We start from the raw sequence: 24,916 nt of genomic DNA, 5'->3' as shown, positions 1-24,916 counted from the left end.
ACTATGCTGGCTATTAAAAATTTAGTTGGACATGACTAAAGATGAATCAAATAATGATCCTAATTTTATTTTAGGTTTAAGTTTTAGAATTCTGGTTTATGAGCATTACTTTAGAGGATATAGAGCATCTTTAATTGCAACTTTAAAATAAAAATGTTCTTACCTGTAATTCAAGAGGTATTTCACTGCTTTGAAGCAGGAACTGTATCTTAGCCACTCTTTTAGAAAATTCTGAAGGTTTTTGTTCATGGACTTGTAACTCTTCCTAAAACACACAATGTTAATGGAAAATATCTTTTTATTTTATACATTATTTTCTGGTACCCCGATTGCTATTGTAAATATATTGAAACTGAAAGAGCCTTTGAATTTCCCCTAATCACTTGATTTTTGATACAGTCCTGGGAGTTGCAAAACTAAGTGTCTTCATGGGTCAGGCATATGTTATAACTGAGTGAAACACTCTAGCAATAAAACGAGAGGGGCCAGGCTTGCGCCACAGCAGAATGCAGTGCCTACCTAAAGGCATGACATCTCATAGCTCTGTACATATAAACATACACATAAACATATAAAGCCAACACACACACACACACACACACACACACACACACACACACACACACCAACACACCATGCTGGCAGAATCTGGCCCACAGGGTAGCAGTTATAATCCTTAACTTCAAATTTTTAAATAACCTGTATCTCAAGACAAATTTAAGGCATACTTAGTGATAATTCATTTCACTTAGAAAATCAAAATCTTACTTCACAACTGTCATAATATACCCAGGAAACTCATAAATCTCCACACATTTTGAAAGTCTTTTTCCAAAAGTATAAAAATGGAAATGTGAATTTAAAAGTGAATAAAGTGACCAAAATTAGAGGAAAAAAATGAGACTTGAGACATTAGATGTGGCATATTGCAAAGCCATCATGAACGCATACATACATTTTTATATTACATTGAACCACATAACTGCCAGACTTAACTGTTTTTTGACATTCAAAGATTGTAATTTTATATGGTCCAAACTAACAATATGCAAACAACCAGCAATAGAAAGAATTCTTTTTAGAGTTAAAAGAGATATCTTTAAAAATATTTTTTTATTATTTTTTTCTTTTCCATTATGGTTTATTACAGGATACAGAATATAGTTCCCTGTGCTATACAATACGACCTTGCTGTTTATCCATTCTATATATAACAATTTATATCTGCTAGTCGCAAACTCCTAATCAATCCCTCCCCTGCCCCCCCTCCCCCTTGGCAACCACAAGTCTGTTCTCTATGTCAGTGAGTCTGTTTCTGTTTTGTAGATAAGTTCATTTGTGTCATATTTTAGATTCCACATATCAGTGATATCACATGGTATCTGTCTTTCTCTTTCTGACTTACTTCACTTAGTATGATTATCTCTAGGTCCATCCATGTAGCTGCAAATGGTATTATTTCATTACAAGAGATAAGTTTAATTCTTTCTAAATGGCAAAACCTGAGATCACTGTTTTAAAAAACTAGCCTCTTTTGAAGCTCTATAAAGATTTTGATATTCAGCCTTGTGTTTTTTTTCTAATCTTTTTACTTGAAGTACAGTTGATTTACAGTGTTGTGTTAGTTTCAGGTATACAGCACAGATTAATAATACCTGCTAACATCTTCCTGGGTACCACAAAGAAAATGATGGAATTCAGGTCTCACTCAAGGAATAATGAAAGAAATAAAAGATTTCTTTGTGATTTCTCTACCCCTCTTCAAGAAAGCAGACTTGATATTAAAATGTCAACTGTCTACAAAAAGAACAAATATTTTATTTCTGCTTAATTAACCTTCAGCTTTTCTCTTTCCTCTTCAGTCAGTTGATGTAATTCCATTTTCTCAAGGATCTTTTCAGTCCACTCATCAATCCCATTTTTTAAGTTAAAAAGCTTGTCCCATAAAGCTAGAGCTCGACCAAGATTTTCATAGTAGTCTTCTGTCTTCTCATTTATCTACCATAATTAAAAAATAAAAGTAACACATTTAGTGCTGAAAAGCATAAGAACCATTGTTTCAGTCAAACACAACTTTAAAATAAAATTTTAGATTACCTTTACTTGCTAAATAATTTGCTTTATTCATCAACAAAAAATTTGCTTTAACATACCGTGTAGTTCTTTCTTCTACAAAAAAAAACCTTAGCTGGTTTGCTGCAGTTTATATGCAATTGAAAGCAATAGTTTTCCTCTTTTTTAAACCACAATAATAAAAGATGCTTTTAAAAACCCAGAGCAGGGACTTCCCTGGTGGTGCAGTGGTTAAGAATCCGCCTGCCAATGCAGGGGACACAGGTTCGATCCCTGGTCCGGGAAGATCTCACATGCAGAGGAGCAACTAAGCCCGTGCGCCACAACTACTGAGCCTGCGCTCTAGAGCCTGCAAGCCACAACTACTGAGCCCGTGTGCCACAACTACTGAAGCCTGCATGCCCTAGAACCCGCATGTTGCAACTACTGAGCCCACGCGCTACAACTACTGAAGCCTGCGTGCCTAGAGCCCATGCTCCACAACAAGAGAAGCCACTGCAATGAGAAGCCCACACACTGCAATGAAGAGTAGCCCCCGCTCGCCGCAACTAGAGAAAGCCTGTGCACAGCAACGAAGACCCAACGCAGACAAAAAAAAAAAAAAAAAAATTGGGCTTCCATGGTGGCACAGTGGTTGAGAATCTGCCTGCTAATGCAGGGGACACGGGTTCGAGCCCTGGTCTGGGAGGATCCCACATACCGCGGAGCAACATAAATAAATTAATAAACTCCTACCCCCAACATCTTCTTTAAAAAAAAAAATTTTTAAAAATTTTAAATATCAAAAACCCAGATAAAAATATAGCACAAATTCTTAATTTATAATTCATAAAAATATCATTACTACTCAACCAAAAATTATTTTTAAAATATTAAATAAATATAATGTTGAACATCAACTGGCTGCATGGATGGATAATATATTAACTAGTTTATTTCAAATAAGTTGAGTATGCACTTGTATATCTAAAAGAGTACAGACTCATTTGTTAGTACAATAGTACCTAACTCTGGGCATAAAGCTAAATCCCAAGTCATAAACTTTATATTATTTGAACATTTTTTATAATGAGCACTTTTGAATTTTGTAATTAGATAAAAACATTAAAGATACAAAAGAAAAGATCAATTTAATTGTTATTAAATAGAATTTCTAGTCAATTAAATTATCACTTACGTCAAGCCACCTATCCACAATAATATTAGCCTCTTTCTCAAAAGGAGGCTCTTCAAAGTTTCTCATTTTATTTAGATGAAATTGTAGATTTTTGCAGATCTGGTTAATCTTGTCTACAACTTCTAAATGTTCATTAAATTCTTCTTTAACAACTTCAATCTGTAAAAATGATATGAAACATGTTTTGATATATTGATAGAAAAATGTAAGACTTATTGTCCCACTTTCTCAATGAAAAGTTTTTAGAATCCTAACCATCTGGTTTATTAATAATCCTACACCCAAATTCCTTGTCCCACTCTGCATGATGAAATATTTATAATGATCTAAAACCATCTTTCTAGTACATGTGAAATAATATTCTACCAAAAAAAGCACCTCTATTCAATCGTATAAAAAAAATGACAGTTCCTAGACTCCTCAAATAGGAATCATCTTTGTCATTTTGAAGGACCTAAGTGCTCATCTGAATAAAACAGACAGAACTCTAAAACATCTTTAATGTGACTTCTAGTTTAATCTTTCATGATTCTAACTCCCATGTCATTTCTAACATGGAAGGTGAAACACTATTTTACCAAAAGGCCAATGATCTTAAACTACAAAATAAAATTTGAGTGTCGAGTAATGCACTCTTAATGTTTCCACTCAATTTACTAATCTTATACAAGCATTTTTAATGATTATATAAAATTTGAAAATAGTGATTTCTCATAAATAAAAAACTAAAAATTATATACCCACAGGGGACTTCCATTTCTGGGAATATGCAATAGACATAATTTTCCCATTAAGCACAACTAAAAACCCTAGACATCATATACAAAACAGACTTAAGAAGACTGAAAAGTGAGGAGTTCAAGGAGGGAGAATGGCTGGGGGCATCAGCTCCTGAAGACAGCCTGATGGTGAGCTCCCTGAATTTTCTTTTTCCCTTGGATATCCCAGACTGTGTGCTGGAGAAGTCAGAAGCTGGTAAGATCCACAGACACAGACCAGGAAAAGCCTGCTCTCTTCAGCCCAAGAACCAGGAATAGGACAACCTACCAAGACAGAAAACTTTTAGGAAATAATCACTCACTGGAGCAAAATACCACAGTGGCCCAACGCCCACCTGTGCCAGCAAAGGTCACGTGTAGAGCCTAGACAGCCACCATCTCCAGGCTGCAACAGGAGCCCCACTCTCCCCCAACCAAGGAAAAGAAGGCTGAGTAGAGCTGGGACTTTCATTCCTGCTGGGCAGTAACAAGCACGCGTGCGCGCGCGCGCGCACACACACACACACACACACACACACACACACACACACACACACACACACACCCATGATGTCAGGGGAGGCTACCTAGGGAGCTGTAAGCTGGGACTTTCATTCCTGCTGGGCAGTAACAAGCACGCGCGCGCGCGCGCACACACACACACACACACACACACACACACACACACACACACCCATGATGTCAGGGGAGGCTACCTAGGGAGCTGTAAGGAGGAGCCAGGGAGGTGTCAGTAGAGACCTTGTGGGGAAGCAGAATGCCCACCCCCAACCAGCAGTAACAAGGAGCCCTCTGTCTCAGGTGTCCTTATTTGCAGACAACATGATTATCTATGTCAGAGAGCCCAAGGAATCTACAAAAACACTCCTAGAACTGATATGTGGGTTCAGAAAGGTCACAGGATACAAGATAAATATAAAAATCGATTTCACTTCTCCATATTAACAATGAATACATGGACACAAATGTTTAATATTATACCATTCACAATTACGCAAAACATCGAATACTTAAGTGTAAATCTAACAAAACATGCGCAGGAACTATACACTGAAAACTATAAAATACTGATTAAAGAAATCAAAGATGATCTAAATAAATGCAGAGACATACTAAGTTAATGGATCAGAAGAAAACATAGTAAAAATGTCAATTCTCCCAAAATTGATGTACAGGTTTAATGCAATTATTATCAAACCCAGCAATACTTTTGTAGATATAGACAGGATTATTCTAAAATTGATATGGAATAATAAAGGAACTATAATAGCTAAAATATTTGAAAAAAGAAGAATAAAGTGGGAAGAATCAGTCTACTTGATTTTAAAACACCATATAGGTACAATAATAAAGATTACATCAACTGGCAGAGGGACAGACGCACAGATCAATAGATCAAAGTGAACCCAGACAAGTACACCCAGCTGAGTTCTGACAAAGATGAAAAAGCAGTTCAAAGGAGGAATGGGAGCCTTTTCAACTTATGGTGCTGGAGCAACTGGACATCTATAGACAAAAACGTAAACCTTGATCCAAGTCTCACACCTTATATAAAAACTAATTCTAAATGGATGATGGACTTAAATGTAAATCATAACACTATAAAACTTTGAGAAAAAGTAGGAGAAAATCTACAGGATCTTGTGCTAGGCAAAGAGTTCTTAGACTTTAACACCAAAAGCACAATCCATGAAAGGAAAAATTGATAAACTGGATTTTATCAAAATTTAAATCTTTTGCTCTGCAAAAGACCCATTAAGGAGATGAAAAACAAGCTACAGTTTGGGAGAAAATATTTGCAAACCACATATCTGACAAATGACTACTGTGTAGAATATATTAAAAACTCTCAAAACTCGACAGTAAAAAAACCCAAACTATCTACATAGAAAATGAGCAAAAGATATGAAGAGATATTTCAGCAAAGATGACATACAGATGGCAAATAAGCACAAGAAAAGACGATCAATACCATTAGCAATTAGGAAAATGCCAGTGAAAACCACAAAGTGATACCATTATATATCTATCAGAATGACTAAAATAAAAAGTAGAGGCAATATCTAATGCTGGCAAGGATGTACAGAAACTGGATCACTCATACATTACTGGTGAGAATGTAAAATGGTACAGCAACTCTGGAAAACAGTTTGAAAGTTTCTTTAAAAATGAAATACATAATTAACATACAACCCACCAACTGTACTCCAGAGCAATTAACCCTGAGAAATAAAAACTTATGTTCACAAAAAAGCCTATACAAATGTTTACAGCAACTTTATGCATAATTGCCAAAAACTAGAAACTACCCACATGTTCTTCAGAGGTGACAGTTAAACAAGCTGTGGTACATCCATACCATGGAATCCTACTCAGCAAGAAAAGGGAACAAACTATTGATGCATGCAAGAATCTGAATGAATCTCCAGAGAATTATGCTGAGTGAAAATAACCAATCCCAAAAGGTTATATACTGTATGATCTCATTTATATAAGATTTTTGAAATGACAAAATTACAGAAATGGAAAACATATTCGTGGTTGTGAGGGGGTGGAAGCAAGAGGGAAGTGGTAGGGCTATCTGATGACAGAACCAGGGATAGTCTGGTGATGGAAATGTTCCTCCTCTTGACTGTATGATTGTCTGCAACCTGACTGCAATATTGCACTACAGTTTTACAAGATATTTCCATTGGGGAAACTTAGTAAAGGGTACATAGGATCTCTCTGTATTATATCTTATAACTGCATATGCATCTATGATTATCTCAAATTTAAAGGTTTAATTTAAAAAATTAAAATTACTTAAATGTTTTAAATGTAAAAAAAAAAATAAAGAGGGAAGAGATATGGGAACATATGTATATGTATAACTGATTCACTTTGTTGTAAAGGAGAAACTAACACACTATTGTAAAACAGTTATACTCCAATAAAGATGTTAAAAAAAAAATAAAAAAAATAAAAAATAAAAAAATAACTGGGGCAGTTTCTGTCTCCTGACTGGAAGCTGACTGATACACTGGCAGAGCTGAGATCCAGACTCAAGTGTTTTTTTTTTTCTCCCAGTTCAGGACATTTTGCATAGGGCATAATAAATGCTTGTTCAATTAAATGAAAAAAATATATATGTATGTGTGTGCGTGTGTGTGTGTGTGTGTGTGTGTAACCTAATTTTTATTACATTCAAAGAACTTTGTTGGGCTTCCCTGGTGGCGCAGTGGTTGAGAGTCCGCCTGCCGATGCAGGGGACACGGGTTCGTGCCCCGGTCCGGGAAGATCCCACATGCCGCGGAGCGGCTGGGCCCGTGAGCCATGGCCGCTGAGCCTGGCTGAGCCTGCGCGTCCGGAGCCTGTGCTCCGCAACGGGAGAGGCCACAACAGTGAGAGGCCCGCGTACCGCAAAGAAAAAAAAAAAAAAAAAAAAAAAAAAAAAAGAACTTTGTTGTTACATTGACACAAGCTACCAGTGGGTGAAGAGAAAAGAAAGAGCAGGAGAGGATACTTTTAGCATTGACAGGAACTGCAGGTTTTGTCCTACAATGAATGGAAGGGGTAAAATAAAGGAAACTAGATCCCCCCCTGACATTTCCCAAACTTTAATAGTCCCCTGACATTCTAGCCTTCTAGTCTTACTTTTGCACTTCTGTCTTTGATTAAAGAGAATGGAAATTTGGCACCATATCCTAGATAAACATCCAGGTTTCTATGGTTTTGAAGGACAAAAGTTCTCAGTGGTATCATACTTCAACCACTGGTGCAAAGCATCATGACAATACATACGCCAGAAACTGATTGTTTCTGAAGACAGTACCTAAGTCATCACAAAATTAACTGAGAGTTATGTTAACAATTGGTACTAAAATTTGCTTTTTTCAGACAGTTAAAAATAGCATATGAGAAAATAATTAACCACAAGTGTACTTCTGTATCTTCCATACAAAATGATATATTATTTCAGCAAATATACAAAGATACCACTCTAGATACAAGATTCTCAATATAATAATAAAAGCCTGGGCATTTATACATTTCTTAAAGGTAATTACAGTTGTTTTGTTCATTTTTAAAATATTTTTGTGAGTAAACCTTTACATTTGAGAAAGGGGTACAGACAAAGCAAAGTTAGCCATTTTTAACTTCTATAATATACATGTTTCAAATATGTCTTCAGGGAAGGCAATATTATGATGATTGGAACATGACTTTGTAGTCAGATAGACCTGAGCTTAAATAATGATTCTGTCACTTATTAGCCATATAATCTTGGGAAAGTTATTTAACCTCTATCCTTACTTTGTTTCTTTGTTCACAGAGAAAGTTGCTAATCTGTCCAGCCAAGCCAGGGGTGATGATGCCATCCCAGTGGACCTGGAAGGCAGAACATCAAGCCAGAGAGGATTATTCTCAAGCCTTAAGGTTTAATGTTGCTTGCCTTGTTAGGTTTCGGACTTCCTTGGGACCCAATACTTCTTTCTTCTTTCCTATTTCTCTCTTCTGGAGTGGATATGTCTATCCTATACCTGTCCCACCACTGTATTTTGAAAGCATATAATTTGTTTGGTTTCATGGGTTCACAGCTGTAGAGTGTAAAAAAAATGAACAAACAGAAACCTAAATTAAACAGAGTTGGGAGACCAGATGGGGTGGCAGAGCCCAATAGGAAGAAGAAAGGCTCCTTTATTGGCAAGGCCTCAGCCAATGAAAAGCCATGGACTCTGTCTACTACAGCCCATTCAACGTCCTTTTCCCCTCTATAAAAGCATTCTTCTCTCCTTGTGTGCGGGGACTTGCATATGGCTCCCATGGGTGTAGACCTTGAAATGCAATTCTCTGTTGATCCCAAATAAATCCCTCTTTGCTGGTGAAATATCTGTCAGTCTATTTGTTTTAGATAAACAAGAGGAATTTCCCTCAGAATGAACTGCACCTTGAGTTTCACTCATATCTAATTTAGATGATATTTAGGTGAGACTTTGGACTAAGCTGGAGCGAGTTAAGACTTTTAGGGCTGATGGGAAGGAATGAATGTACTTTGCATGTCAGAAGGACATGTTTTGAGGGGTCAAAGGCAGAATGTTATAAACTGTCTTCAGAACTGTATGAAATAAATTTATGTTGTTTATAAGCCCCCCAGTCTATGGTATTCTTTTATAGCAGCCCAAATGGAAAAAGACAACAGCCATAGAGGAACTAATCATAGCAGAGGGGTCAAGACCTGGATCTAGATTCCCATCAGGGAGACTCACCCAGGAGAGGGGCCAAGTGCCTGAAGGTGATAGAAGTTTAATTAGTCAAATAAATAACTTGGCCAGAAGTTTTATTAGTCAAATAAATAACTTGGCCAGAAAGTGCAGTTGACCGCTAATGGGTTGATTAAGTCCTAGGCACTCTGCAGGCACTTTACAGATGTTACCTCACCTAATCAGGAAAGGAACAGCTCTGCTGGTAACAGGATCCCACTTAGTGGGACAAAGGCAGGACTCCAGGAGTGAGGAGGATTGGCACAAACCAAGAACAGCTGCAAGTCAAGAGGGATTCACTATCTGGTCAGTTTGAAAGGCAGCGACCCAGGATCTGTGAGTATCTAAGGCAGAGACCTGGATCCTGAAACAAGAGCACAAGCTGGGAAACTGGTATCAGGGGCACAGTAGAAAAGTAGCGATGTGAACTGGGCCACAAGGCTGAGGGGACTTTGTAAAGCTGATCGTGTTGGATACTCTGAGAACCAAAGCTCCTTAATCCATTTGGATGAGGACACCAAGCTCCTAGATCCCAAGACCGCCAAACCCAGACGCTGCCTCTGCTGGATGGAACCAGACCGGTTGCATCTAAGAGATTCCGACTGCCAGCCTTCCCCTGGCATGGTGGTCTCCCTCGATTAAATCTGATGGGAAACCAGTTACACAGTCACATACTGTACAACTGGTGTCCAAGCAGAGCTCTTTCTGAGTGGTCGGTTCCAAGAAACTGCGTCTGAGAAAGGAGGCTGCAGGCAGGGGCTACTCCTCATCTATGGCACTGATGTGACTCTGAGTGTCACTTCAGCCTCAGGGATAAGAGTTCTAGACAAAGACTAAATTGTCTGTAAGGATCTGGTCTACAGGCATACCTCGGGGACATTGCAGGTTTGGGTCCAGACCATGGCAGTAACCAGAGTATCGCAATAAAGCAAGTCACATGAATTTTTTGGTTTCCCAGATATATATAAAAGTTATGTTTACATTATACTGTAGTCCATTAAGTGTACAGTAGCATTATGTCTTAAAAAATGTACATACCTTAATTTAAAAATACTTATTTGCTAAAAACACTAATCATCATCTGAGCCTTTAAGCAAGTCATAATCTTTTTGGTGGTGGAGGGTTTGAAATACTGCAAGAATTCCCCAAATGTGACATAGAGACGCAAAGTGAGAAAATGCTGTTGGAAAAATGGTACCGATTGACTTGTTCTACAAAGGGTTGCCACAAACCTTTCAATCTGTAAAAGACCCAATAAAGCAAAGTGTGATAAAGTGAGGTATGTCTGTATATAAGCCTCACTGATGTTGCTCTCAGCCACTGGGAACTTTAATAAAATTGCTTTCTAACAACCAGATGTATCAAGTAGATGATATTTCACAAATGCCTCTGATATTTTGACAGCACTTTAGCATAGGGTACTCATAAAATCAAGAGGAAAAGCAACTTTCTGGTGTACAGTAATACAGTTTAGTGTATCCTTTTCTAACTATTCCATTCTTCTGCCACTCTGGTTGATAACCACATAAAATCATAGAAAATAATGACATCTAGTGTCCAAAAGTGTTATTCTTCTTAAACTATTAAGTTGTGATTGGCGAGGCTATGAACATAGACGGAGCAACTTGGAGATAAGCTCACACATCTTTACAAAGAAATAAAAGGGAAGAAACAGAAACATAATTTTTCCTTTATCCACCAACAACAGACGGGATTTTCCTAGTACCTTCTTTCTCTCAAGGTTGCAATGAAGTCTCGGGGGTTTTTTTTTATGTGGAAAGTCAGTGCACAAACTGTTCCAACCTTTCAGAGGTAGCAGCAGGGGCAACCCCAGACTCCAAAAGAACCACACCATCAGTATCAAAACCCAAACAGATGCAACCCAGCATTAACCTGGGGACCAATTTTTTTCAAGCACCGGGGATAAATTCAATAAATTCTTAGATACCTGGTAAAACAAAGTCACTAGTAACTTCTTCTAAACTAAGTTTCGAAAGTGACTCCATTGATAATATCCTCTCTATTGTTGGGCTTGCGAGCGAGGCCGCTATGTAAAGTTTCCTTTGGAATTTGGACTCACCTCTGCTATCCTTTTCTTCAAGTTCTCCTTTCCCATGTAGGAAGCCTGGAGGGAGATGATATTCTCTTCTTTTTGAATCAAAGTTGTCAGGACACTTTTAAAATTCTGATATTGTTTTAAGAGCTCCAAAACTCTTTCACATTGGTCAAGGCTATGAAAAAAAGTAAAACAGCTAAATTTCTGAAAATAACAAAACCATTCTTTCTCTTTGTAAGTATCCTATAATAATGACTAATAAGTTATAGAAGGATTTTTCCTCTAGACATGGTTTATAATATTGTTTTACAATTTAACCTAAGAATGATGGCATATATATTTATTCGACAAATGGATGGTATAAATAATCACTGGATTACTATTTTCACCAGGTCAATATTAAAAAGTCACCAGATATAAGCTCTGGAAAGAAACACAGGATTCATAACCATAAGGAATCAGCACCTCAATTTCATCATTAACTAAAAGATAACTTGGAAAACAATGCCTCCCCAGCATTATTCTTAGAGATTGCTTCAGTGTTAATTCAATATGATTCAGTTATGTCTATTTCAACTCATTCTAGATTTAGACCTTTAAAAAAAAGTTTAGTACGGATGATGTGGCAGCTAAGACACCTGGTTTCTAGTTATGGTTGGGCACTGATTAGTCATGCGACCTTAGATAAGTTACTTGAGGCTCTTTGGACCTCAGTTCTTTCCTCCGTAAAATCGAAGGGTAGACTAGATCAAATCCACAGACAGACTTCATCTTGACTACTGTATACTCAGGTTCCAGTAGGAAGTAGGAACTCCACAGATGGAGTTCTGTGGTGAAAGGACCACTGATAGCAAAGTTAAGGGAAACCACCAAGGAGCTGAGACACCCAGAGACTAACCCTTCCAAAAATAGGTACAGCACCTGGGCTCAAGGGGAAAGAGGGAAAGTGCCCTAAGCCCAAAGAGGTGTCAGTAGGAGCTGCTGGAACCACTTGCTGAAAAGGGAGGGGGTTAAGACCACCCTGACTTCTCTCTCTTCTTGGTTACTAATCTCATACTAGTACCTCCGACTTCCTAACCCAACTGGAACCCTTGGCTTGGGTGGTACAGCCTGTAGGGGTCAGCCCTCTCAACTACTCCTACCCCCAGGCAGAGAGTAAAGGGAGAAGGCAGGGATGGAGACTCTTCAGCCGAACAGCCAACCAGGACTGATAGGTAAGGGCTGCCACAGAATTAAGAAAACTTTTGAGCCTTGTCCAGGCTCTGTAGGAAAGATGGCAGTAACTGACTGGCGACATCTGCCATTTAAGTGGAGTGTGGTAGGATAATGCCCCCAGCTCCCAAAGATGTCCACGTCCTAATCCCTGGATCCTGTGAACATGTTACCTTACATAGCAAAAGGGACTTTACAGATGTGACTAAATTAAGGACCTTAAAATAGAGACATTATCCTGGATTATCTGAACAGGTGCAAGATAATGACAAGGGCCCTTATAAGAGGGAGGCACGAGGGTCAGAGTCTGAAGGAGATGTGATAACAAAAGCAGAGATGAGACAGAAAGACAGAGAGAGATTGAGATTTGAAGATGCTGCACTGATGGCCTTAAGGATGGCAGAAGGGGACACAAGCCCAGGAATGGAGTAGGTGGCCTCTAGAAGATGGAAAAGGCAAGGAAACGGATTCTCTCCCAGAGAGTCCAGAAAGGAATGCAGTTTCATTTTAGGATTTCCAACCTCCAGACTGTAAGATAAGTTTGTGCCGATTTTAAGCCACAACATTTGTGGTCATTTATTACAGGAGCAATAGAAAACTAATACAGATGGGGCAATAATAATTATAAATACACTATGTATTTGTCCTCCCTCTCAGACAACCTCTTAAAGTCATTTGTCCGTAATCTAGGATTCCAGGTCTTGCCCCAGATGTTGGCCCAGTGAGCTTCGAGCGTGAAACTCTTAAGTTGGCCTCTCCTTGAGGCCCATTGGAATGTGTTTTCAACATACAAATTTCAAAAAGTTAATTGTGCCACAGACAATTTTTCAGATTTGGGAGGAATTTTTTTCCTTACCATTCAGTGACCGAAGCTTTTGTATTCTCCCACAAGAGTGCTGTGCCTTGGCACTGTTGACTCAGAGCTTTCTCTCTGCCATCTTTGAATTGTGGAAGAGAATTCACCATTTCTTGCAGGTGTTTCTTCTCTTCTTCACATTCCTCTAGATCCTTATCCAGTCTGAGTAACGATTTTTTCCTTGATTATGAGAGAGAAAAATTTAATGGCCAATTAGGCGATTTGATTCAACACAAATATGGGTAATTTGTGGGAGCACACTAACTTTAATTTGCCCTCATGAGGTTTACGCCTAAATCACACATTCCTATGACAGAGGTCAGGAGGCTCTGCATTTCCAGAATACTAGCTGGTGTTTTAAATAGAACAGACATACAAAACCACGAGCGGTAACATTGCTCAGTGATGAACACACTTGCAAAGGGTGTGTATATGCATATGAGAGAAAAGAGAGGAAGAGCATGTGTGTACACGTGTGGGGAAGACAGTATGATATGGAGAGAAGACGAGACGGCTGGTAAAACACTGCAAGCTCCTCAGGCAGGGCAGAAGGGGCAAGAAGAAAGGGAAATACAAGGAAATCTTGTGTTTCTACCCTGTGTACAAAAAGCTCCTCCATACCGAAGAAGAGTCATCTGAACTAAGGGTTTTAACCTGCCAATTAATCCTGGTGGGATTAACTCTATTCACCTAGGTCTAAACTGCTTTCATCAGATACTCACTTTCTCCACCTCCTCTCTTCCAATTCTCTCTTGAGTCCACTGCCATAAGGCTCTCACTCCCTCCACTCCTCCAAGACTGCTCGTCAAGACCCCCGGTAACCTCCACATTGCTAATCCATGTCCCAATCTGCATCTTCACCTTCCTTCAACAGTCGGCAGCATGTGACAAAGGTGATCACTTCTCATTGAAAGGCCTTCTCACTTGACCCCCAGGGAGGCTCCTGATTTTCCTCCTATGATACTGGCCACTCCTCAGTATCTTTGACTGGTTCCCTGTCATCTCCCTGACCTCTTAACATGGAGTGCCCCGGAGCACACAGCATGGCAATCTTATCCATCTCATGGCTTTAAACAGCATTCTAACACGCTGATGACTCTCAGATGTATACCTCGCCCAGACCTCTCTCCTGACATCTGATGCCACCTGTTTTTAACAGTCTTATTGATAGTGCTACTTGAACATCCAATAAAGACTTTGAACCCATTGTGTCTAAAACTGAGCACACCTCATCTTTCATTCAATGCCTGATAAACTTGTCTTCATCATCCCAGTTAACGGTAACTCCAGTCTTTCTTTTATACCCCATGTCCAATGTGTCAACAAACCTTGTGGACTCTACTTTCAAAATACATACAGAATCTTAATATTTTTTGCCACCTCACCACTGTTCCGTGCCACCATCATTCCTCACCGGGATTATTGCTATAGGTCAAACTAGACTTCCTGAGTCTTCCCTTGCCTCTTACAGCCTATTCTCAATACGCCAGCCTGTTACAATGAAAACCAAATCATTTCCCTCTGCTCAGAAGCCTCCAATGACTTCCCATGTCACTCAGCAAAGAAACCAAAGTCAACACATGGCCCACAGGTCCCTACAGGAGCTAAGCTCCGTCCTGCCCGTGACCCCTGTGACCCCCTCCCTGCTAACCTGCTCACCTCCTCGCCTCTCCTCAAACATGCCAGGCCCAGTCCCACACCTGCCCTTTGTACCTAGAGCCCCTCAGCCTGGGAGGCTCTTCCTCTAGCTTGTCACTTGGCTTGTCGCTCATCCCATCTGGTCACGCGTCACCTTCTCTGTAAAACTGTGCCTGCTGACCCTGTGTGAATTGTATCCACCTCGGTCTCTACTTACTCTGTCTCCATGGTCTTTATCACCATCAAACATACTGCATATCTTCTTCGTCCCACTAGATAATAAGCTCTACCAAGGGCAAGAATTTTTGTCTGTTTTGTTAACTACTGTATCTCCAGAACCTAAAACGGTGCCTGGCTTATTCTATTAGTAACTCAATTAAAAATTAAAGCAATTTACTATCTATCAAAGTATAATTTTCATTTATAAATTAATAAGTTAATTTATTACTAATTATTTATAAATCTATAATAAATGCATTAACAATCAAATTAATAACTAAACCAGTTCCACACCTCATGAAGAACTGGAGCGCTGTTGAAATGGAAGTCTCATTGAGACGGAGATCTCAGGGAAATTTCAGAGGGTAGAGCTTAATCAGCTAAACAGCCTCAGGAGAGCATTGAGCCTGAGGGATTAGAAGCAGGCAGAAGAAGAGACAGAAAGTGGGCGAGATTTAGAAGGGGGAGGGGGGCTCACAAAAGTGACTCTTTTGCTAACTCCTGCTAACATTTTCATTTTCAGGACCTGGAGGCTGACACTGAATGCCAGAATGACAACAGCAGCACTTGGAGAGATGGCTGCAAACCTCAGGTAACCCCAGTTCTGCTGAGTCTCCAGAATCAACACTAACCTCAGTCTACCTCTTTTTTTAAAATTTATTTATTTTTAATTTATTTTATTTTATTTTTTTTAACATCTTTATTGGAGTATAATTGCTTTACAATGGTGTGTTAGTTTCTGCGTTATAACAAAGTGAATCAGTTATACATATACATATGTTACCATATCTCTTCCCTCTTGCGTCTCCCTCCCTCCCACCCTCCCTATCCCACCCCTCTAGGTGGTCACAAAGCACGGAGCTGATCTCCCTGTGCTATGGGGCTGCTTCCCACTAGCTATCTATTTTACGTTTGGTAGTGTTAAACTCAGTCCTCATCTAATCCTGCCGGGAGGAGGGGAGAGGACCAAATAACAAAGGAAGAAGTAGGGACGAGGCGTGGTATGTGCATCTTCCACCACTTGTTCTCTATTATCAAATGTGTAGAGTTTCCCAGGTTTTCCCCCATCAGGAGAACTCCATAATAAATAAACAGCAGCAAAGAGACTTTGAAGCAACTCATGGACTTCACACATATCTTATTGTACTCTTCCTCTGTCCATAAGAATGAAAACTTTAAAGGAAAAAATTATATAACACTTTGTAAAGGCACAATCTCAACAAAAAAGAAAGCTTGTTTGAAAAAGCCTACAAAAAAGAATGCTGAACCCTGAATAGAGGGGGATGGAACAGAAGTAGAAAGACACAGGAAGCATTTGTTTCACCTAATAGATATTTGGGAAAAGGAAAAAACAGAAAATCGTCATCTTGCATGGAAACGGACGAAAACGATACCTACCGTTGTTTTACAGCTGGAACGGTTGGATCTTTCAGGCCTATTTTGCTGATTTGATTGTGTACATCTTGAATATTTTTCAGGAGTTCATTATTTTTGAAAATACAAGTCTCTAATAATTCATCTTCTTCCATGAGTTCCTCCTGTCTGCCAGAGCCATGAGTCTCAGATAAGCTTCTGGACAAAGCATTCAAAAGTTTTTCACAGGAGGTGTTTTCACCCCATTCAGCATCTTTAATGCTTATACCGAGCACCTTCAAACATTCATCCAAATGTCTGGCCTTGTCTTTCATCTGATGAATTCTTCCCTCTTTATTTTCCACCGTCAAAGTATTTTCTGGTACCACCTGTGAACCTGAGGCTGAAAGGTCTATAAGAAGCTCACCAGAGAGCTCAGCTGCTCTCAGAGAAGCCAAAAAATCTTCCAGAGCTTTGAGGGCATCTTTACTCCTCTGGACTCTGTGGTTCATTTCTTCGAGTTGTGTTCTGTGTTTCAGGATAATATTCTGTGCTGCATGCAGGTCAAGCGGGTGTAATTCCTTTAATGCAAAGTTGCCTGACTGTTCCAAATGATTACATATTTCCATCTGTCTTACTATGGAATCTTGCATATTCTAAAATAAAGGTAAGAAAAGCTGTAAGACTGAGGCAGAAAAAAGAAAAATTGCACAGCAGAAACTAACCTCAAATTATGTCACTAGATTTGATCTAGACAACTGCTTCTCAGTCTAACCAAGGCTGACAGTTTTGACAGAAGAAACACTTTAATTACAAATGATCAGATGGCCCAGCTGTTTCATTATCTGATACCCTTCCTGATATTTAAATCCCCAAAAGAAAAGAGGTATATAAATCCATTGATTCAATGAAAATAATTACAGGTTGAACTATTGAGACATCTGTTTATAATTTGAAAAATAAAAAAAATATTTTTAAGATGAGATTTGGAATAAGTAAACTGTAGAATATGACAATTTAAGCATCTTAGTCTAGTACAGAGAGAAAATTAGGATTTCAGTCATTGGAGAAGGCATTCATAAGCAAGCCTTCATTTTTAATTCAAAGAAAATACGTCATTATTTATACCATGGTACCTATTGATACTTCCAAATTGGCAAAGAATTAAAGAGTTGAGAAATAAATAACAAGTCTAAATTATTGAAGATTTTTCTGCCGTGGCTTATATTTGAAATAAATACTATGGATGTATAATAAAAAAAATGCATAAACATGTATAAATCTCTGAAGAAATGTTTATTCTATAAATACACTGTGAGAATTTATATTTACCCTCAGGTTTTGATAAATGTCATCAGCTTCAGTGAGACTAAATTCTTGAATGGCCAATTCACAGAGGAGCAGGTCTGAGTCACATAGAAGGAGCAACTCCTTCTCCACAGGTAACACAATATGCAGCGCAGTCTCCAAAGACTCCATTCTGGGTGAAAAATAAATCAGACATGAGGGGAAAACACAGCAGAAAGATATCTTATAAAACATTTAATAGTAATGCCATTATTTAACCAAGAACAGAAAATAATTATTCAATAAAATACATACAATGATATGTATAGATCATCACATTAAAACCCAAACCCGGGCTTCCCTGCTGGCGCAGTGGTTGAGAGTCCGCCTGCCGATGAAGGGGACACGGGTTAGTGCCCCGGTCCGGGAAGATCTCACATGCCGCGGAGCGGCTGGGCCCGTGAGCCATGGCCGCTGAGCCTACGTGTCCAGAGCCTGTGCTCCGCAAAGGGAGAGGCCACAACAGTGAGAGGCCCGCGTACCACAAAAAAAAACAAGACAAAACAAAACAAAACCCAAACCCAGTGATCCACAATGGCAAAGAATGAGTTGTTTGCTATATCCAAGTACTCTCGATAATTTAACTGATACTGCGCTAAATGGAAACCTGTTGTAAAGCATACTAAGCCTTTCTCTCTCTTTTGAAATACAAAATATTAAATGTAACTGAACCTTGCCTTGATGACAAAGAAATTCATTATGCATACTAATTATTTTATTAGTGGAAATATACTAGGATTCAAAGTCTAGGCCAATAATAAGTTGAAATGTGTGACCCTGGATAAATAACATATAGACTCTGAGCCTCAGTTTCTTCCTATGTAAAATGGGGAGATGTGCTGGGGGTACACATCCTATGTAAAGGGATAACAATAGCACTCTCATTCTAAAAATGAGGAAATCAAGGTCCAGAGAAGTTACGTGACGTGGCTAAATTCAGGCTCAAGGGGAGACAGTGGGAAGAGCACGGCCTTTGGAACTCAACAGACTTTAAGTTCCACTTAAGCCTCTGTCCAGTAGTGTGGCTTGGTTATGTGATTTAACCTCCCCCAGCAGCAGTTTCCTCATCAGCTTCTCTTATGGTTGTTGTGACAACTAAATAAAATAACATACTTAGTATAATATTAGCCTCTCTTAAAATTTAGTAAATTTAGTAAACCCATGGTTAATAGATCCCAGAATTATACCTGGTATTAAGAGTCATCTGAAGCTCTCTTTCTTTCTCCTTTAATTTATCTCTTGCCTTAACTAGAAAAGGCTTCCTAATGTCACTTTCCAGCTCTTCTAACTTCAATGAAGTGACTTCAAACTCTTTCCAGCAAGCATCAGTTTCATTTTTTAAGACCTGGATGAAACATGTAAATTAATTTTTCAATGAATGGGTTAATAGGCACAATTATTTTGTTCTTACAAAATGAGACATTTACAATTGTGGGCACAAACACAAAGTTTCACATGAAAATACATTTCAAAAGATATTTTACAAGTAAACTATCCTTCAGAGAGCAATGCTATTAACTGTGCTCTCGGAGAATCCACTGAATGAAATCAAGGGAATCAGCAACATGGCTTTCAAAGGAATCCAAATGCCCTTCCCTGAAGTTAGATACACAGAATACAATTCAGAAAGATACAAAGAGATATAAGAACATATTCTATTAGATATTCTATTTTCTCTAGTCTTTTTTTTCCTCCTTAAACTAAAATTGCAATGAACCAAAATCATTTCTATCAAATGAGAAGTGAGTAAAATTAATTTATGATTTATAGTTAAACATCTAAAATTCTATACTATTCCAACTCCTTATCTTGGTTCTTTTTTTTAAAAAAGGCACTGCTATAGAATCTGAGTGCTCATCAGTAGAATTTGTTCTTCACTTTCCCCAAGGATTCGTATAGTTTTTCTAACCAACTTATTATTCAGTCACAGGAGTAAGGTCTCAAGACAGCTTCTTAAATGTGATGAAAACGTGCTACATCCATTACTTCAACAACAGAGATTTTAACACATGAATTTTGCTTATTCAGATGGAAAATAGAGAAGAGCCATTTGGTAGAGTGTGACTCAGGAACTGGCATCATGAAAGGAAGATAACTAGAAAATATGAGAGGGCACTGTAGGAAGCACCCATGACCTTTTCTCCACCTGATGGGCTTTCTGTAAGGGTTCACTCTAATGCAAATCCAAGCATACGAGGGTGTTGCACTGCAATGCACAGATTATCTTCAAAATAAGGAAGATACTTATTTGTAGAACTTAACGATTGGTGTGCCCATCACTAGATTGTTTTTTCTGCAGCTCCTGAGTCAAATGCAGTACTCCTTCTGACGGCTCTCCACAAGATCATCCATCACTTACAGAGAAAACTCCCTCCACGACCTCCCCCTTTCTTATTACCCAACATCAGACAGATAATGTGACAATTTGGTTAAGATGATAGATGACTGAAACAAAAATTCAGAGTCGCTGGTTTTTCACATATTGTTAATTTTGGAGCAAACCAGAAGCTGTGTTGGCTGAAATCGCCTTCAGACGCATTGTTTCAACCAATTCATCTGAAGCCTTCATCCCCATCCCAAACACAATCTAAACTTCTAAAAGCCACAATATATAGAATATCAAATTAGAGCATGAGCAATAAATTAGCACCCCGAACAAACTCCTTCCTGGGTTTGGGTGTCTTTCTGAAATCCAGTGACAGAGAGTTCTTCAGAAACATCTAGCATATGAAACAGCAACAAAAATGGTGACGTCTACACTTATGGCGGTATTATTTTCTAAGGAAAGATAAAACTCCTCTAGTAATCTTTTCAGTATTTACCTGTAGATCTGTCAGTTTATCCTGTAGACAAACACTACTCCTTTCCTTGTCACTAGAGAAATCAGAAATAATCCTGACAATGTTGTTTTGCAGGTGTAATTCAAGATTGTCTCTGTGTGTATCATACCTGGAAAAAAATTAAATGCAATGTTACTTAATTTTAAAAATAAGACTAAAAAAAATTTTGTTTTAATTACTGTCAATTGTCCATGAGGAAATCCCAGAGAATTTCTGCTTAAGTTACTGGATCACATGCAAAAATTATGCCTAAAGGAAAATAAAAACTTATTAAAGTATAACATTTGCACTGATGAAAGATTTTTGCTGGATTTTCTAGTTGTTTAAGTTTACCTCTCCTTAACATATACACAATACTATACATAAAATAGATAACCAGCAAGGACCTACTGTATAGCACAGAGAACTATACTCAATATTTTGTAATAATCTATAAGGGAATAGAGTCTGAAAAAGGATATATACATACAAACATACATAATATATATACATATATATGTGTGTGTGTACGTATAACTGAATCACTTTGCTGTACACCCGAAACTAACACAACATTGTAAATCAACTGTATGTCAATAAAAATAATTTTTTTAAAAAAGAGTTTACCTCTCTAGTAAACTATTTATAGATGCACTATGATCCTTTTCATATTTCTCCATAACACATTCCTCCTGTTGAGGCTTTAACTTGGATTCCAGGCTAAAATCCTTAATCGATTCCATTGCCTAAGCAAATATGCAAAATAGTAAACATATTATATTCAATATACTTAATTGTCTGGAAAAGATAAACATTCTGTGATACAAAGGGATATCACTGATTCTTTATACCCCAAACCAGGAGATAATACAATTTATTTAAAGTTTCTCAGCTCAGAGAAAGATCTTTCCATAGGACAGAGGAGATTTATTAGACTGATTCTCACCTTCTAATTGGTATGTCAGCAGGATAAAGGAGTTCTCCCAGCCCCTAAGTGCTGTTTCTGCCTGTGACCACATAGCCATGGTCCAAGGCAGACAGAAGCCTAGCATGCAGGAGCAGACCTCTGAAAAAAAATACACCTTGTTCCTTCCCTACCCCTTCTGACAGGCAGTCTGGGCTGTGATATACAGCAAATCCCCACTTTCCTAGAATTTAAGAATTTAGAAAATCCAATTCCCAAGGAAATTAAGACATTAAAATGAGAAAAAGACAAATGACAAATGAACTAGTTCATCTCAATGACACTGAAGCATCTGTGCAGTTTAAGCTCAGCCTCTTGTGCTCTCAATAGTAACACGCAGGGCTTCCCTGGTGGCGCAGTGGTTGGGAGTCCGCCTGCCGATGCAGGGGACGCGGGTTCGTGCCCCGGTTCGGGAACATCCCGCATGCCACGGAACGGCTGGGCCCGTGAGCCATGGCCGCTGGGCCTGCGCGTCCGGAGCCTGTGCTCCGCAACGGGAGAGGCCACAACAGTGAGAGGCCCGCGTACCACAAAAAAAAAAAAAAAAAAAAAAAAAATAGTAACACGCAGACAGTGTGTATTCATAATGGTTCAAAATGGTCTCTTTTGGAAAGAATTGTTGGTATCCTCAGAGGAAGGTTAAGTTATGCTTGCCATGGCTTTGGTTTGTTGTATTCTAATTCTTTGAAAAGGAATCTTCCTTATATTATTTAAGTGTGAATTCTCAGCTGATGGAAACAATCAGATAATTAAATGCAACACTCAATGAGAAGTGGATTATTGTACACCTGGCTTTTTTCATTGGGTTTACTTCTAAAATACATTATCCAAATTTAACACCTTTTCAGCTGATGGCTGATTGTCTGATTTTGCAGATGGCACCTCGCTGAGGGCGTTCCTTCCTCCATTCTCAGATGTGTCTGCAGTACCCCTAGGAAGGAATCAAAATTGCGTGTTAAAATACAGGGAGAAAAACAAAGCCTAAAAGAGAATGAATAATACTCAGTGTCATTTGATTTCAAGAGAGGGTTTATCTCATTTCTCCCTGACATGCAGCTATTCTTACGAGGCACTAACTTGTTTTTCGACGTGCCTCCCACCGTGGGTTGCAGTGTCATATGAATCTCAGAAGCACATTTCCGAAGCCTTTCTATCTTCTGTTCGTAATCTTTGAGCGCTCTCCTCACTTCTTGTTGACTCTTCTGTGAAGTCAGCTCTTCACACAGCTCCCGCAGGACATCCATGTGGTGATCAAGCTGGTACAGGCTGCCTTCCTCCGAAAAGCAGGCCTGATTGAGGAAATAAAGCAGGAAATGTGTTTCAAATGAGTTTACATGATTAGTCCATGAGGGTTAGAAACTAACAGATGTGTGTGACTTTAACAACACTTTCAATTGATACAGCCACTATGGAGAACAGTATGGAGGTTCCTTAAAAAACTAAAAATAGAACTACCATACGACCCGGCAATCCCACTACTGGGCATATACCCTGAGAAAACCATAATTCAAAAAGAGTCATGTACCACAATGTTCATTGCAGCACTATTTACAATAGCCAGGACATGGAAGCAACCTAAGTGTCCATCAACAGATGAATGGATAAAGAAGATGTGGCACATATATACAATGGAATATTACTCAGCCATAAAAAGAAATGAAACTGAGTTATTTGTAATGAGGTGGATAGACCTGGAGTCTGTCATACAGAGTGAAGTAAGTCAGAAAGAAAAAAACAAATACCGTATGCTAACACATATATATGGAAACTGAAAAAAAAAAAAAACAAAAAAAAAACGGTTCTGAAAAACCTAGGGGCAGGACAGGAATAAAGACGCAAACCTACTAGAGAATGGACTTGAGGACACAGGGAGGGGAAAGGGTAAGCTGGGACGAAGTGAGAGAGTGGCGTGGACATATATACACTACCTAATGTAAAATAGCTAGCTAGTGGGAAGCAGCCGCATAGCACAGGGAGATCAGTTCGGTGCTTGTGACCACCTAGAGGGGTGCGCTAGGGAGGGTGGGAGGGAGACGCAAGAGGGAGGAGATATGGGGATATATGTATATGTATAGCTGATTCACTTTGTTATAAAGCAGAAACTAACATACCATTGTAAAGCAATTATACTCCAATAAAGATGTTTAAAAAAAAAAGGAAAAAAACAAAAACAAAAAAACCCCCAACACTTTCTTTTATAAGCCCATCCACTGTGTGCCTGGTGTGGGAATGGGCACTAGAAACGAAGACAAGCAGTCAGCCCTAAAGGGATTCGCCGCAGCCCAGGGATGTAGTGAAGGAAACCAGAACACGTCAACCCAACGTATGCCTCTTTGATGTGAAAATTATTTTTTTTAATTGAAGTATGGTTGATTTACAATGTTGTGTTAGTTTCTGCTGTAGAGCCAAGTGATTCAGTTAAACATATATATACATTCTTTTTCATATTCTTTTCCATTATGGTTTAGGATGTGAAAATAATTTTGAACTGAAGGCAATTAAGAAGGAGTAAACACAGAGGGAATTCCCTGGCAGTCCAGTGGTTAGGACTTGGCGCTTTCACTGCTGGGGCCCAGGTTCAATCCCTGGTCAGGGAACTAAGATCCCGCAAGCCACGCAGCATGGCCAAAAAAAAGAAAAACGAAACAGAAAAGGTCTCCCCTTTTCTGCCTAAAGGCAAGAAATAAAGTTTCTTTTACTGGAGCCAGAGTTCTATCAGCCCAGAGATGGGACCAAAAGAATCTGCAAACAAACCCTGTACCCTAACCCTTATCTTCCAAGTTCCTTCTTCACCTTTTTACTATCCCTAGCCCAAACTCCTTTGTCTTGTCAATTCTTCACAAATGTATTATTTCTTTGTCTAAAAGGTATAAAAGATTCCTGCTCTGGTCACTTCTTTGGGCCATCATGCTCTTGTGAAGCCTCCCATGTGCATATAAAAATTCAATAAAATGTGTATGCTTTTCTCCTGTTAATCTGTCTTTGTCAGTTCAATTTCCAGACCCAGCCAGGGATCTTAAAAGGTAGAGGAAAATTTGTTCCTCCCCCACAGTAGTCACATAAATAATGAGCATACCACATGGCAAGTGCTATGACAGGGCCACTACCTGCCTTAAGGAGTCAGAGAAAGCCTCCTTCACATGGAGGAGCCATCTGAGCTAGAGGTGGAAAGAACACGTACGA

General features: G+C 38.9%; 1 protein-coding gene across 8 annotated transcripts in view; it reads right to left on the bottom strand.

Moving 5' to 3' along the window:
- SYNE2 (spectrin repeat containing nuclear envelope protein 2) overlaps nucleotides 1-24,916 on the bottom strand; it is a 326,063-nt gene that overhangs the window by 174,112 nt on the left and 127,035 nt on the right. For all 8 annotated transcript variants that reach the window (XM_024133495.2, XM_024133470.2, XM_024133489.2 and 5 more), the window contains exons 24-35: nucleotides 22,811-23,022; nucleotides 22,574-22,664; nucleotides 21,397-21,515; nucleotides 20,773-20,899; nucleotides 19,138-19,295; nucleotides 17,936-18,083; nucleotides 16,649-17,259; nucleotides 13,394-13,573; nucleotides 11,350-11,500; nucleotides 3,251-3,409; nucleotides 1,837-1,998; nucleotides 164-265 (exon numbers count right to left, since the gene is read on the bottom strand). In XM_024133495.2, the coding sequence (XP_023989263.1) occupies nucleotides 164-265; nucleotides 1,837-1,998; nucleotides 3,251-3,409; nucleotides 11,350-11,500; nucleotides 13,394-13,573; nucleotides 16,649-17,259; nucleotides 17,936-18,083; nucleotides 19,138-19,295; nucleotides 20,773-20,899; nucleotides 21,397-21,515; nucleotides 22,574-22,664; nucleotides 22,811-23,022 (2,220 nt within the window). The remainder of the gene's footprint in view (nucleotides 1-163; nucleotides 266-1,836; nucleotides 1,999-3,250; nucleotides 3,410-11,349; nucleotides 11,501-13,393; nucleotides 13,574-16,648; nucleotides 17,260-17,935; nucleotides 18,084-19,137; nucleotides 19,296-20,772; nucleotides 20,900-21,396; nucleotides 21,516-22,573; nucleotides 22,665-22,810; nucleotides 23,023-24,916) is intronic.

This window comes from Physeter macrocephalus, chromosome 11 (assembly GCF_002837175.3).
Source record: "Physeter macrocephalus isolate SW-GA chromosome 11, ASM283717v5, whole genome shotgun sequence".
Classification (NCBI taxonomy): Eukaryota; Metazoa; Chordata; class Mammalia; order Artiodactyla; family Physeteridae; genus Physeter; species Physeter macrocephalus.
Note: the sequence above shows the minus strand (reverse complement) of the source record. Positions and strands in the feature narration are given on the sequence as shown.